The following is a 12,711-nucleotide window of genomic DNA, read 5'->3' as shown; positions in this document are numbered from 1 at the left end:
GTTTGCAGCTGTTTCTCCTCAATTTGAGTCGTGCCATGTCAGCACACAGAGGTCCTGAAAGACTTACGTTATCCATATCATGAAAGTTGGTTCTACTCTAATGAGGCAGCTCTTTCCCAGTCCTATTTTGAGTGCCTTCCGACCCAAGGGGCTAGTCTTCCTACACTGTGTTGGACAATGTTTCCAAGCAATTCATAAAGTTGCCCAGTAATGTATCAGACAGTGTTTCTCTGCTATTTGTAACGTTTTCCCTGGCCAATTTTTGAGAAGTGGAATGCCTCCTCCTTCTTCCCAGTCTTAGTCTGTGAGCTGTGTTGAAACATGTGCATCATGTGCAACTCTGCTGGTATCTGAAACACTAGTGGCACAGCCTCAAGTTTCACAGCAACGTACAAGTATCACAGGATGACAAACTGACACACAAGTTTGTTTCCCTTAGCTGTTGGAAACCTCTGCTGTTTGACACTAAGCTGGTGTTAGTTGCTACAATTTGATGGCTTGTGCTGGGCTGGACTTTGCTTGTGTATGGAAGCAGATGCCCAGATTTCCAAGCAGAAAAGATGATTTCCAGAGAGAAGCATACTTGTCTCTTCAGAGTACTGGTTGATAAATGCACTGCCTTTGAGTTGGATCCGACTCATAGCAACCCCTTCTTGGGTTTCTGAGATGGTATCACTACGTAAGTAGATTGCCCAACCTTCCTTCCGAGGAGTGACTGGTGAGTTTGAACTGCCAGCCTTCTGGTTGACAGTCTAAATGCCTTAGGCACTATACCACCAGAGATAGGGATGGGCAAATTAGAAGTTGGCTCTCTAAAATGGGGAGAGATAAAGGCATGAAGTGGCTGGCTTACATGCTTTCATGGGTATGATTATTCTCAAACTGATGGTGAAGGAGACGTTAATTTTTGAAGTATAAAAGGGATAATGGCTAGAAAAGCCAGGGGGTGGCCTGCAGTGTAGTAAATTACATGGAATGGCTTTTCTAGCCAAAGGCTTTGTAATTCCCACTTTGCCATGAGCAACTAAGTAGCTGATTGTTAGTTATACACCTGGTGTATTTCTGTTGGAGCAGCACAAAGCAATCTTCCAGGAAGCTGGCTGTCTCTTGGGGGTGTAGAATTCTAATGTTGGGATTGGTTGTTCTTGGCCACTCTGCCAGACTCCAAAGGCGCCATTCTAGAGGCAGGAGTCTCTTTGATTGCCGGCTGAGAGAGAAATGTGCTGAGAGAGAGACTTGACAGAAATGTGCTGCTGAGAGAGAGCTGCACTGCCGAGAGACATGCTACTAAGAAAATGAGAGAGACAGTTGACTGCTGAGACAGCCAGCCAGCTGAGAGAGACTAAGCATGTTCCTGAACTTGAATTGTAGCCTGTTGCTTCCCTAATAAACCCCATAATCCATGAGTTCTGTGTGGCCACTGCAGCAAGTTACTGAACCCAGAAGAGAGGTGGTAGGTGCTGCCGGAGGAACGGTTGGTAACATGTCTGGCCTCTAAGAATAGGCCTTGGGCTGTTGATGGTAATTCTGTCTTCCTCTTGTAGAGGTCAGAAGATGCCGTCTCCTTGCCCCTCTAGCACATATATAGAGAGAAAAGTAGATTGATGGTTACCAGGGCTGAGTGGGAGGGGGATATACGGTTACTGCTTAAGAGATATAGAATTTCTGTGTGGAGTGATGAAAATTTTGGAAAAAAATATATGTGCTGATAGTTGCATAACATTGTGAATTAATGTCACTGAAATGTAACACTTAAAAATGGTTACAATAATAAGTTTTATATTATATATATTTCACCATAATTAAACAAAAAGAAAAGTAACAAGAGATAGATGTTTGAAGGTTTGCCACAGTGACAGAGGGCACTGAAGGTAGGGTAAAAAATAAAAAATAAAAAAACAAACTCACTGTCATTGAGTCAATTCTGACTCATAGCGATCCCCATTTGGTTTCCAAGGTTGGAAATCTTTATGGAAGCACACTGTCTTTCTTCCCCAGAGCGGCTGGTGGGTTTGAACTTTCAACCTTCTGATTAGCAGCCAAATGCCTTAACCACTACACCACCAGAGCTCCTTGCAGGTGGGGTAAGGTACATGCAAAGCTTCAATGGTGTGCAGAAAGGATGACACTGAAGGAAAAAAGCCAGAATGCAAAGACAATGTCTTATGTCATGAGTACAAGAGTACAGTAGTTTTTAAGATGTATGTGGGTGAGGTGGGTGTGGCAAGGTCTACAAGAGATGATGCCATGGTAGAATGGGAATTCAAATGCCAGTCTGCCTCCAAATCTTGCTCTTCCTACTCTATGATGGGCTAAGAGTCTATGGTCTCCTCTATTCTAAGTACTTGACTGTTCAGCAAGTTAGAAAAAGTGAGAATTAAACCTGACTTGCTGCATTTGGCTGCTAACCAGAAGGTCAGTGGCTCAAATCCACCAGCTGATTCACAGGAGAAAGATGTGGCAATCTGCTTCCGTAAAGATTTACAGCCTTGGAAACCCCATGGGACAGTTCTACTTCATCCTGTAGGGTAGCTATGAGTCAGAATTGACTCGATGGCAGTGGGTCTGGTTTTGCTATGAAATAAGGAATCAGTCAGGGATAGGGAGTGATGGGGAGCACAGGGAATAAAATAGAGATGCTGAAAGATATCAGTAGGCCAACACCCATGGAAGGGGCATTGGCCAAGAAAATGCAGAGCCCCAGCTCAGTCAACTAACCCAGGCTCCACTGAGCTGATGCTGGCCCTGATTCTAGGGGCCTGGCTAGGTGGGCCATAGCCTGAAACTGGCTGCTGTCCCAGCAGAGGGGCTGACGTTCCTCCTTCTATAGCTGCTCTAGGGACATTATCCAAGCTTGTGATATGGATCATCTAGTTTTACCTGCCACGTTTAATTCTCCGAACACTAGCCACCTGTTTCCTGGATTTTTGACTCTACCCTGCTGCCCAGTCTATTTGTTTAGAATGGATGAGAAAATTTAGAGGTAAGTCTCTCCTCCACTCACCTCTCCTAAACTCACCAAGGTTGCAAACCCACCCCACACATGAATGGAAATAATTATTAAAGCCAAGACCTCACTTTACATGGATAGCAGCTAAACATACTTTAGAGTCATGAATAGGTAAAAGCTGGCCAGATTAGCAAACCTGCTAGTTAGCCCCCTAGCCACCTTTTCCACTTATCCCTCAGGTGTAAACCAGCTTTCCACTTCCAGAACCTTGTCGCTTCCCATGCCTCTCCAACTCCTCTGGAAAGAATGGCTTGTTGTGCTTTCCAGGCATCAGATCTTCTCAGTAGTGGTAACTCCTTTTGACAAATTTCTTCCTCACAGCATCAACTACACTCAGATTCAAGTTGAAGAACCCAAAGTTAACATAATCAAACCAGTATTGTGACTTTTAAAACTATTTCTATCTTTAAGTATAATCAAGTTACATTTGAGGGATGAGCAGGCACTGGGACCCGTACCTGCTCTTTTGGGGGTAGGAAAGTTCTCATATCTGCTTTTGCTGTTTTAAGAAGTAGTTACAACTATGCTTCCTTTCTGGGGAACTACAGTCATACTTCAGAGATATTGTGGGTTTGTTTCCAGACCACTGCAATAAAGCGAGATCACAAGAAAGTGATTCACACAATTTTTTCAGTGTCCCAGGGCATATGAAAGCTATGTTTATACTACAATAATTGTGAGAATTACCAAAATGTGACACAGAGATACAAAGTGAGCATGTACTGTTGGAAAAATGGCACTGACAAACTTGCTTGATACAGGGTTGCTACAAACCTTCAATTTGTCCAAAGAATATGGAACTACCAGTGAAACACAATAAAACGAAGTATGCCTGTACAGATTTTGCCACTTAGGATGACTTCCCCTCCCTCTTCCCGTAAGTCAGAAAGAGAAAACATCAGGCTATGCTAGTTCTTGAGGTTTTTTTTTTTTTTTTTTGCTAAGTGAGCAAAACTGAGAAAATCAAAGCACAGCAAAAGAAAAACAGAGGACACCAATGAACCTCCTCACCCCACAACCCCTTTTTTCTATGAGACTGCTGAACCCAGGGGTATGAAAGGAGCAGCAAAGGACCAATGAAAATTCGGACTGAAGGATAAGGCATATAAGCTATATGAGGGCAAGGCCTTTGGCTTGTTATGTTCACTGTTTTATTCCCAATCCTTGGGATGAAGGGAGGAAACAGGAAGAAAAATTCCTGGGGGCAGTCTTCTAAAGGTTCTTATAAGAGCTTAGTTTTGGAAACTACTGGCTGAGACTGGTGAGCCATGAATTAATTTAGTGAGTCTGACAACCACTTCTTTTTTTAAAAGAATAAAACAAAATAGAAAACTTCAGAGTGCATCTTAGTGGAGGAAATATCATTTTACAAAATTTAGTTTCAGATACACACCCAGAATTGCAACATAAAGTATATTTCTTACTAATAATAAGAGAAATAAACTCACTTGCTGCCATCCAGTTGGATCTGACTCAGAGACCCCTCCTTGGGTTCCCGAGGTGGGATCTCTACAGAAATAGATTGCCCAATTTTCCTTCTGGCTGGTGGGTTTGAACCGCCAGCCTTCTGGTTAGCAGTTAAATGCCTTAGGCACTATGCCACTAGAGCTCCCAATAAGAGAAATAGGGGGCAAGAAAACTTTGCCTGGAGTATTAAACTGCAGATTCCCAGGCTCCAGCCAGGCTTTTTTGGATCAGAATTTCAGGAATTTTGCACTTTGACCCAGTTCCCTTGAGGATTCTGATGCAATTTACACTAGAGTCTAAAGTCTGAAGCACTGTAAGGTCTGTAATTGCAGGCAGTTTTAACAGCTGTAGCAGGGTTGATCAACAAGTTAGTTCAACAGCTTTTTCACGACCAACACCTGTTTAATGGGCGGGACAGGCATTTAATAACCATGAATTACTGACCTCACTGCTGGACCATTTCCTCTTAATTCATACTACACACTCACCTTAAGGGCCAATAAGACCTGTTCTGGCACAGGCTGGCCATACAGCTTTTTGTCTTCCAGAATAAATTGACGAAGAGGATTTAGTCACCATTTGTGAGCCTGGATTGGGGCCTGCGGGGAGGGAAGGTGGAACATAGAACCAAGAAAAAATGTATAGCCCAAGGCCTCTGACATCAGGTATGTGAAGCTGGTGTGGCCTGCTCTACTCTAATCCTGGCAGAGCTATTAGCCACCTGTCCTGACAGCTAAAGACAAATCCCTGGGCACTGCCCAGGTTCCAGAGGCCCACTGGGAATTGTCTATCTTGGCTGTCCCTCCTGCTACATCACCGAATCTACCCACATACATACCAATTCTGTTGACTCTAACTTCAGAGCATATCTAGAATCTAATAATTGCTTATCACCACTCCTTCTCACAAGACTCCAAGCATGTATTCTCTTGTTATTGTTGTTGTTATTTGCCGTCGAGTCGGCCCCGACTCATAGCGACCCCTCCTTGGGTTTCCGAGGCAGTATCACTACGGAAGTAGGATTGCCCAACCTTCCTTCCGAGGAGTGGCTGGTGGGTTTGAACCGCCAGCCTTCTGGTGAGCAGTCAAGTGCCTTAGCCACTATGCTACCAGAGCTCCCATGTATTCTCTACCTCCTACAATTTAGTTTCAACACACATTAGTGTGTCCTTTTCAACAGCTAAGTCAAATCACATCACAATTCTTCCTAAAACCCACTCTAGCCTCATCTCCCATCCTACAATTTAGTTTCAACACACATTAGTGTGTCCTTTTCAACAGCTAAGTCAAATCACATCACAATTCTTCCTAAAACCCACTCTAGCCTCATCTCCCACCACTCCCCCCCTTCACTCATTTTGGAAGGATGGCTTCTTTTTTGTTTCTTGAAATACGGGACACAGTTCAGCCCCAGGGTCCTTGCACTGGCTATTCCCTCTCCTTGGGGCTTTCTTCCCTGATATATGCATAGCCCATTTCATCACCTCCTTTAAGCCTTTTTTGAAAGGTCACTATCCAAGTGAGGCCTTCCTTAACCACTCTGTTTAAAATTGTTACCCATATCCCTACTCCAGCACTTCCAAACCCTCTTAGCTTGCTCTGTGTTTGTTTTTAGCCATAGCACTTATCACCATCTAACATACTACATAACATGTTTATTTGTCTCCCCCTCCAAGTAGAACGGAAGCCCCATGAGGATAGGAATATTTGTTTCATTCACTGCTCTGTCTCTAACACCTAGAGCAATGAATACCTGGCACACAGTATGTGTTCAGTGAATATATGCTGAATCAACTAATGTTTAAATGACTTACTAGCAAGAAAAATCTGATAATCCTAGGTCAATGCAATGTTTATACTTCCTAGGGACTGATCCATTTTTGCAAGCACTCATTCACCTGCTCAGAAAGCTGCTAGTATAGGGAATGGACAGCTAAGAGGGGAATGATATGGTGAGCTGTGGTGCAATGGTTAAGTACCTGGCGGCTAAATGAAAAGTTGGAGGTTTGAACCCTTCCAGTGGCTCCACAGAATAAAGAGCTGGTAATCTGCTCCTGTACAGATTACAACTTAGGAAACCCTATGTGGGAATTCTACTCTGTCACGTGTGGTCACTAAGAGTTGAAAATATGCTCTCCAGACCTAATAACAGCATTTCAGTTAAGCCACTCTGGCTCCGGCTGACTGATCTGGGGAGGATAAGGCTGGAGTTATGGCAGGTACAGGCAGTCCTGGGGTTACGAATGCCCAACTCAGGGACGACAACTACCTGCTCTTCAATGTTAAGTCAACCTGCCTCACTTTGAGACAACTGAACCAGTATCTACTCTCAACAATTCATCACAATCACCTTCACTTGCTGCGTGACACAGCCTTTAAATCATGAAAAAGGCTTCAAACATTTTCTTGTATTAAAGTAAGGCTAAGTAAGAACCATGGGAGCTCTGGTAGCATAGTGGCTAAGACACTTGCCTGCTAACCAGACGGCTGGCGGTTCAAACCCACCAGCCACTCCTCGGAAGGAAGGTTGGGCAATCCTACTTCCGTAGTGATACTGCCTCGGAAACCCAAGGAGGGGTCGCTATGAGTCGGGGCCGACTCGATGGCACATAACAACAACAACAAAGTAAGAACCATATGCACCTTTTTGAACTTAGCTAAATTCTTAAAGACACTCAGGAAGGGATCTCATTCATAACCTGGGGGCTGCCTGTATTCCACTAGTCAGGCAAGAGATGATGAGAGCTTGAGAAATAGTTGGGAGACAAGAATGAAGATGCAATGATTGAGTGGAAACTGGGAATCTAGAGTGACTCTCAGGTTTTTGGCTTGGGTGATTGAACAGATAGTGTTGGCGGCAGCAACTGAGATAGCAGATATCAGGAGAAACTCATCTGGGAGTGGGCTTGAGAGACAAGTCTCCTCCACTTAGTGTAATATTCAAATACTTTAGCAACTTATTGACAAATACCTAAAGTGATTGTGGCAAAAAGCCCACCCAAGGCTTTATGGGAAAAGAATTCTAGAAGTAGATCATTGTCTGTGCTCCCACTTATCAGAGACACTGAGCCGGCATGGAGCCAGTCAGCAGGCAGATTCCTTCTAAGGAGGACAGAAATGTATTGTCATGGCTTAAGATTTTCAAGTCAATTATATACCAGAACACAGACACCCACAAAGACTCCTATAAACGTCAAAGACAATTACTTCTTCCATTCCTTCAGAAAATAACTTCTGAATTGTTCTTAGGTGTGGACAAGTTAGTTCTGACTCATAGCAACCCTATGTTCAATAGAAGAAAACACTGCCCTGACCCGCACCAGCCTCACTACTGTTGCTCTGTTCCAGCCCATTACTGCAGCCACTGTGTCAGTGCAACTTCAGAATTAGGTAGTTAAAATAGGAACCCAGCCTAAAGACCCCTGAACAAAGGTTTACAGACAAAACAGTTTAACCTATCCCCTGTGACTGTGGATTTTACCTGCATACCTTACCTGGAAAGTTCTCTCGATTTAGCTTGGGTCTGCGGACAATCACAAAATCCTTGTCATTCCCTTTGCTTTTCAACCGCTTCCGTGGGGGGCTCTGTGGGTGACTCAGGCTCAAGAGCAGTTCCTGGGGGATATTCTCACTGTCCACCTCCTCCTTCTCCAGGGCGGAGACCCCCATGCCTGACAGCAGTTCAGAAGTCTTGCTAGAGTCCCATCCCCACGTGAAGCTGGTGGTAACATTACTACTCTGGTCCGGAATTTCCTGAAGGTGTTTCCTGCAGCAATGCACAATAACAGGTTCCTTTGAAATCAAACCCATTGCCCTTGAGGCAAATTCCAACTCATCACAGCCCTGTATAAAACAGTAGAACTGTCCCATGGGAGCTCTGGTGGTGTAGTGCCTAAGACATATGACTGCTAACCAGAAGGCTGGAGGTTCAAACCCACCAGCCACTGCTCAGAAGGAAGATCGGGCAATCTACTTCCCTAGAGATACCGGAAACGCACAGAGGGCTCGCTATGAGTCCAATCAACTTGACAGCAGTGAGTTTGGTTTTTTCTTTTTCTCGGAGAACTGCCCCATAAGGTTTCCAAGGCCGTAAATCTTCACAGAAGCAGACTGCCACATCTTTCTCCCACAGAGCTGCTGCTGGGTTGGAACTGCCGACCTTTCGGTTAGCATCTGAAAGCTTAACAACTTGTGCCACCAAGGCGCCTAAATAATGCCAAACCCACAGCCATCGAGTGGATTCCGACTCAAAGCGACCCTATCGGACATAGTAGAACTGCCCCATAGGGTTTCCAAGGCTATAAATCTCTACGGAAGCAAACTAGTTGCTTTTTCTCCCGTGGAGTGAGTGGCTGGCGCGTTTGAACTGCCGACCGTTGTGTTAGCAGCCAAATGCCTTCACCACTGGGCCTTTTAAATAATGCTATGATAGGCATGAAAGGAGCTGCAGTTTACGCCTTGTAGAAAACTTATAACTTTCGCAAAACCAAAAGCCAAACTCACTGCCGTCGAGTCGGATCCAGCTCATAGCAACTCCTCCTTGGGTTTCCGAGGCCTTATCTCTACGGAAGTAGATTGCCCAGTCTTCCTTCCGAGGGATGGCTGGTGGGTTTGAACCGCCAGCCTATTAGTTAGCAGTCAAATGCCTTAAGCATCACAGCCGCTAATAAAATTGCTCTGGTGGCATAGTACGATCTCTGGTGGCGTAATGCCTAAGGCATCTGACTGCTAACCAGAAGGCTGGCGGTTCAAACCCACCAACCATCCTCCGGAAGGAGGACTGGGCAATCTATTGCCGTAGAGATACCGCCTCGGAAACCCAAGGCGGGGTCGCTATGAGTCGGATCCGACTGGACGGCAGCTGAGTTTGTTTTTTTCTTGGGATAAAATTGTATTTGCATGTGCCAGTGGTAAATTCTCGAAAAAGAAAAAAGTAACCGAATAAATGGGATCTATGATCTTGCAGGCAGGCCTCAAGAATTTCTTACAGTGGAGGAAAGGAGGGAAGAAGGGCAACCAACCAGATTGAAAACCCTTAGCAGGAAAGCCCTATAATGGAAGCAAATAAAATGGCACGCTGATCACAGCACTAAAGCATTCATCCACGCTTTCCCAAAGAGATTAAGCAACCATTCACATAATATAGCATTAGCAACAATATCAGCAAATAACAATGTTCATGGCCTAAAAGAATTAAGATGGTCCATTTATGCTCTCCACCTTTTTGCAATCGGTTTACCTGTGCATGGCGTCCACCAATTCGGGGGTTTTAAATACGTGCATTAATTGCGGAGCTGCTAGCTTTGGAATTTCAGCTTTGGCGCGCTGCAGGTCCCGGGGTTGAGCACTGGCCCCGCGCAGCTAGACCCGCGAACTGTAGCAACGTTCCATTCTCTTAGCGCGCGCAGGGTTCTACCCGCTCTCCAGTGGGGGCGGAGGTTGCAGCCTCGCTTCCTCCTGGGAATTGTAGTTTCTATGCTGTGTCATAGTCAGGCTGGCTCGCCCCCTACTGGCTTCCCTCGCAGCTTTTCCGGCCTATAAAATACCCACAACCCCCCGCGGCTGCGGGACACTCAGGCCCAAGGGGGGCGGGCGTGGAAGCGGAAGCAGGCGGCGCTCCGGCTGACTGAGAATGTCAGCTGTTTGAGTGGGGACAGGTTTTCTTTTCTCGGAGTCCGTAGGCCTTCTGCTGACCGCCAGCGCCGTCATTTCAGAACATAGATCCCTCCCAGAACCTGAACGGCTGTGGTGGACGCGGCGTTTCTCGGTTCCGTCCAGATGCTGTCTGACGAGATCGGACGGTGAGCCTGAGGGAGGAGGGCATGAGACATTCTGGGGTCTGGGGCCGAGCAGAGGCGGAGACGGAGGGGACCCCGGAGATCCTCAGCGGCCGCCTCCACAGGGCCTGCGTCCCTGGCAGCTACATGGAGCCTGTAGGTAGCCGCCCAGGTGGGCGTCACACCTGTTCTGCCCTCCTCCAGGAAACTGTTTCCTTCATTGGGGAGAGGACGGCCCTTGGGCCCTCCAGAAAATAATTTTAGAATTAGTGTCTGTGAAATAGGCACCACGACAACGATGCTCACCTCACAGGCGTGGAGTGAGGATCGAATCAGATAACGCTCGTGGAAGCGTTTTGTAAACTACATAGCAGTTGGAACGCGAGAGGATAGCTGCATTTTAGGAGAGCAGGAGACCACTGTGGTTCCTCTGGGCGGTGGGAAGGCTGCGCGTCCCCTTGCAGCCTTGACGAATCTAAATGCTAACATGGAGAAAAATAAAATTACTATGTATCTATCTGTAAGGGTCTTCACCCGGACTACGGTCTGGGCCACCTGCAAGACCAATCGGTTTCTCTTGTCCAAGAGGCTGCGTCCGGTTGCGTCGCCGCCAGAGCTGCTTTTAGCCTATCTCTGCGCCGAAGAGTGTGGGGCGTTAGAGCAGGGAGCTTGCCATTTTTCAGGTAGGATGACCATGCGAAATGCATTGCAAATTGTACTACAACGATGGCCCTGGAAAAACAGTGGAAGGGGGATGAATTCCATCTCTAATAAAAATGAAGAGGATTTATAAAGTTCAGATTTGGGCAGGCCAGCTTTGTCCCAAAAATACTCGCGTAGTATGTTGTGTGACATACCTTCATACTTACTTGAAAAAAAATGATTCGCTTTATATACTGGAATTAAATTTCTCTTGCCCAGTATCTGCTTGTTTCAGGGTGGTCCTTAACTTGAAAGGCAACCACTTGTTGCCTTCCTAACAGAGGTAGGAATTCCGTGAACCTTTAAGTTTGTTCTTGAAAGTAGGTGAGAAGGGATCTTTTCAAAAATTGATTTTGATTGAAAGTAGGTGAAGATTAGTGCATAACTCATTAAACTAATGTTATATTAGATGAAAAAATATTTTTAAACACAGTGGTCCTGATTTTTTTTTTTTTTTTTTTTTTTTTTTTTTTTTTTTTTACTCTCTGTTACTTTGGCTAAGGAGAAAGTTCCCTTCATTTGATGTAAACATCCTTTCCCTTCAGATTGCAACTCATAAGAGAAAATACTGTTAACAGAAAAAATTGTAGTCTCCAAGAAAGTGAACCAGAGGGAACTTACGACCTAGTAGGGAGAAGGAATAAACAAGAAAAAGAATATTTGAAAAGCCATGATGAGCATTCTCTTGGTTATTTAGGGCTGCCATATCAGAAATACAATTGGGTAGTTTCAAAGAACAGAAACTTATTTTCTCACAGTTCAGAAGGTTCCCACTGCCATTGCCATCTAGCAGATTCTGACTCATAGAGACCCTATAGCACAGAGTAGAACTGCCCCATAGGATTTCCAAGGCTGTAAATCTTTAGGGAAGCAGACTGCTTCATCTTTCTCCCATGGAGCAGCTGGTGGGTTCGAACTGCCAACATTTTGGTTAGCAGTAGAATGCTTTAACCACTGTGCAACCAGATCTCCCTGTTAGAAGTCCAAATTCAGGGCACCAGCTCTAAGAGTAGGCTCTAGGGGAAGATCCTTATCTCTTTCAGCTTCTGCAGCCCCATATTCTTCAGTCCCTTGAGGATCTTCTTGTGCATTTATTTGTCTTTTGGTGTCTCTGTCTATGTGTTTTTTTATAACTCTGAAGTGATTAGGTTTAGGACACACCCTACATGAGTGTGGCCTCAGTAACACATTAGATTGCATTATTGAAGTGTTTGTAGACAAATAAAGAGGTGGTTGTATTACAATCACAGATACAGAGGTTAAGATTACAATACATATTTTTTGGAAGGTGGCCACAGTCCACAAAAAACAAGCAAAGTTTTGAGGTAATAAGTAGTTAGGCCACTTTAGGTACAGATCTCCTGGATACTCACTCACTCACTGCCATTGAGTCGATTCCAACTCATAGCAACCCACATTGGGTTTCTTAGGGAGTGAATCTTTATGGAAGTAGATTGTCCCATCTTCCTTCCACATCTAAATAAGCAGCTCTAATAGATGGGGTGATTCTAAATTTAAGGATAAAAAATATCCTTGTTCACTCTCCTGTTTAAAGAACATTTCTAATTCTTAGAATATTTGCAATATCTGAATTATGGACAGGTGGTCCTCTTTAAAAGATTCAGGAAGAACCTGTCAACTTTGAAAATTAAAGCCCTGTAATATTGGAAGAGTTATTTTACTAATAGTGTTTGGCCTGGTAACAAATATTTCAGCTTGCTAATATGGAAATTATATACATATATATATATATAT

At 44.7% G+C, this 12,711-nt stretch overlaps 1 protein-coding gene across 1 annotated transcript in view; it reads right to left on the bottom strand.

Moving 5' to 3' along the window:
- Window positions 1-9,760, bottom strand: part of SKP2 (S-phase kinase associated protein 2) — an 87,122-nt gene extending 77,362 nt beyond the window's left edge. Inside the window, exons 1-2 of the mRNA XM_007953229.2 lie at window positions 9,717-9,760; window positions 7,972-8,243 (exon numbers count right to left, since the gene is read on the bottom strand). Of these exons, the coding sequence (XP_007951420.1) occupies window positions 7,972-8,243; window positions 9,717-9,760 (316 nt within the window). The remainder of the gene's footprint in view (window positions 1-7,971; window positions 8,244-9,716) is intronic.
- Window positions 9,761-12,711: the final 2,951 nt, after the last annotated feature.

Source organism: Orycteropus afer, unplaced genomic scaffold (assembly GCF_000298275.1).
Source record: "Orycteropus afer afer isolate SDZICR_OR568_19922 unplaced genomic scaffold, OryAfe1.0 scaffold00378, whole genome shotgun sequence".
Classification (NCBI taxonomy): domain Eukaryota; kingdom Metazoa; phylum Chordata; class Mammalia; order Tubulidentata; family Orycteropodidae; genus Orycteropus; species Orycteropus afer.
This window is presented reverse-complemented; position numbering and strand designations above follow the sequence as displayed.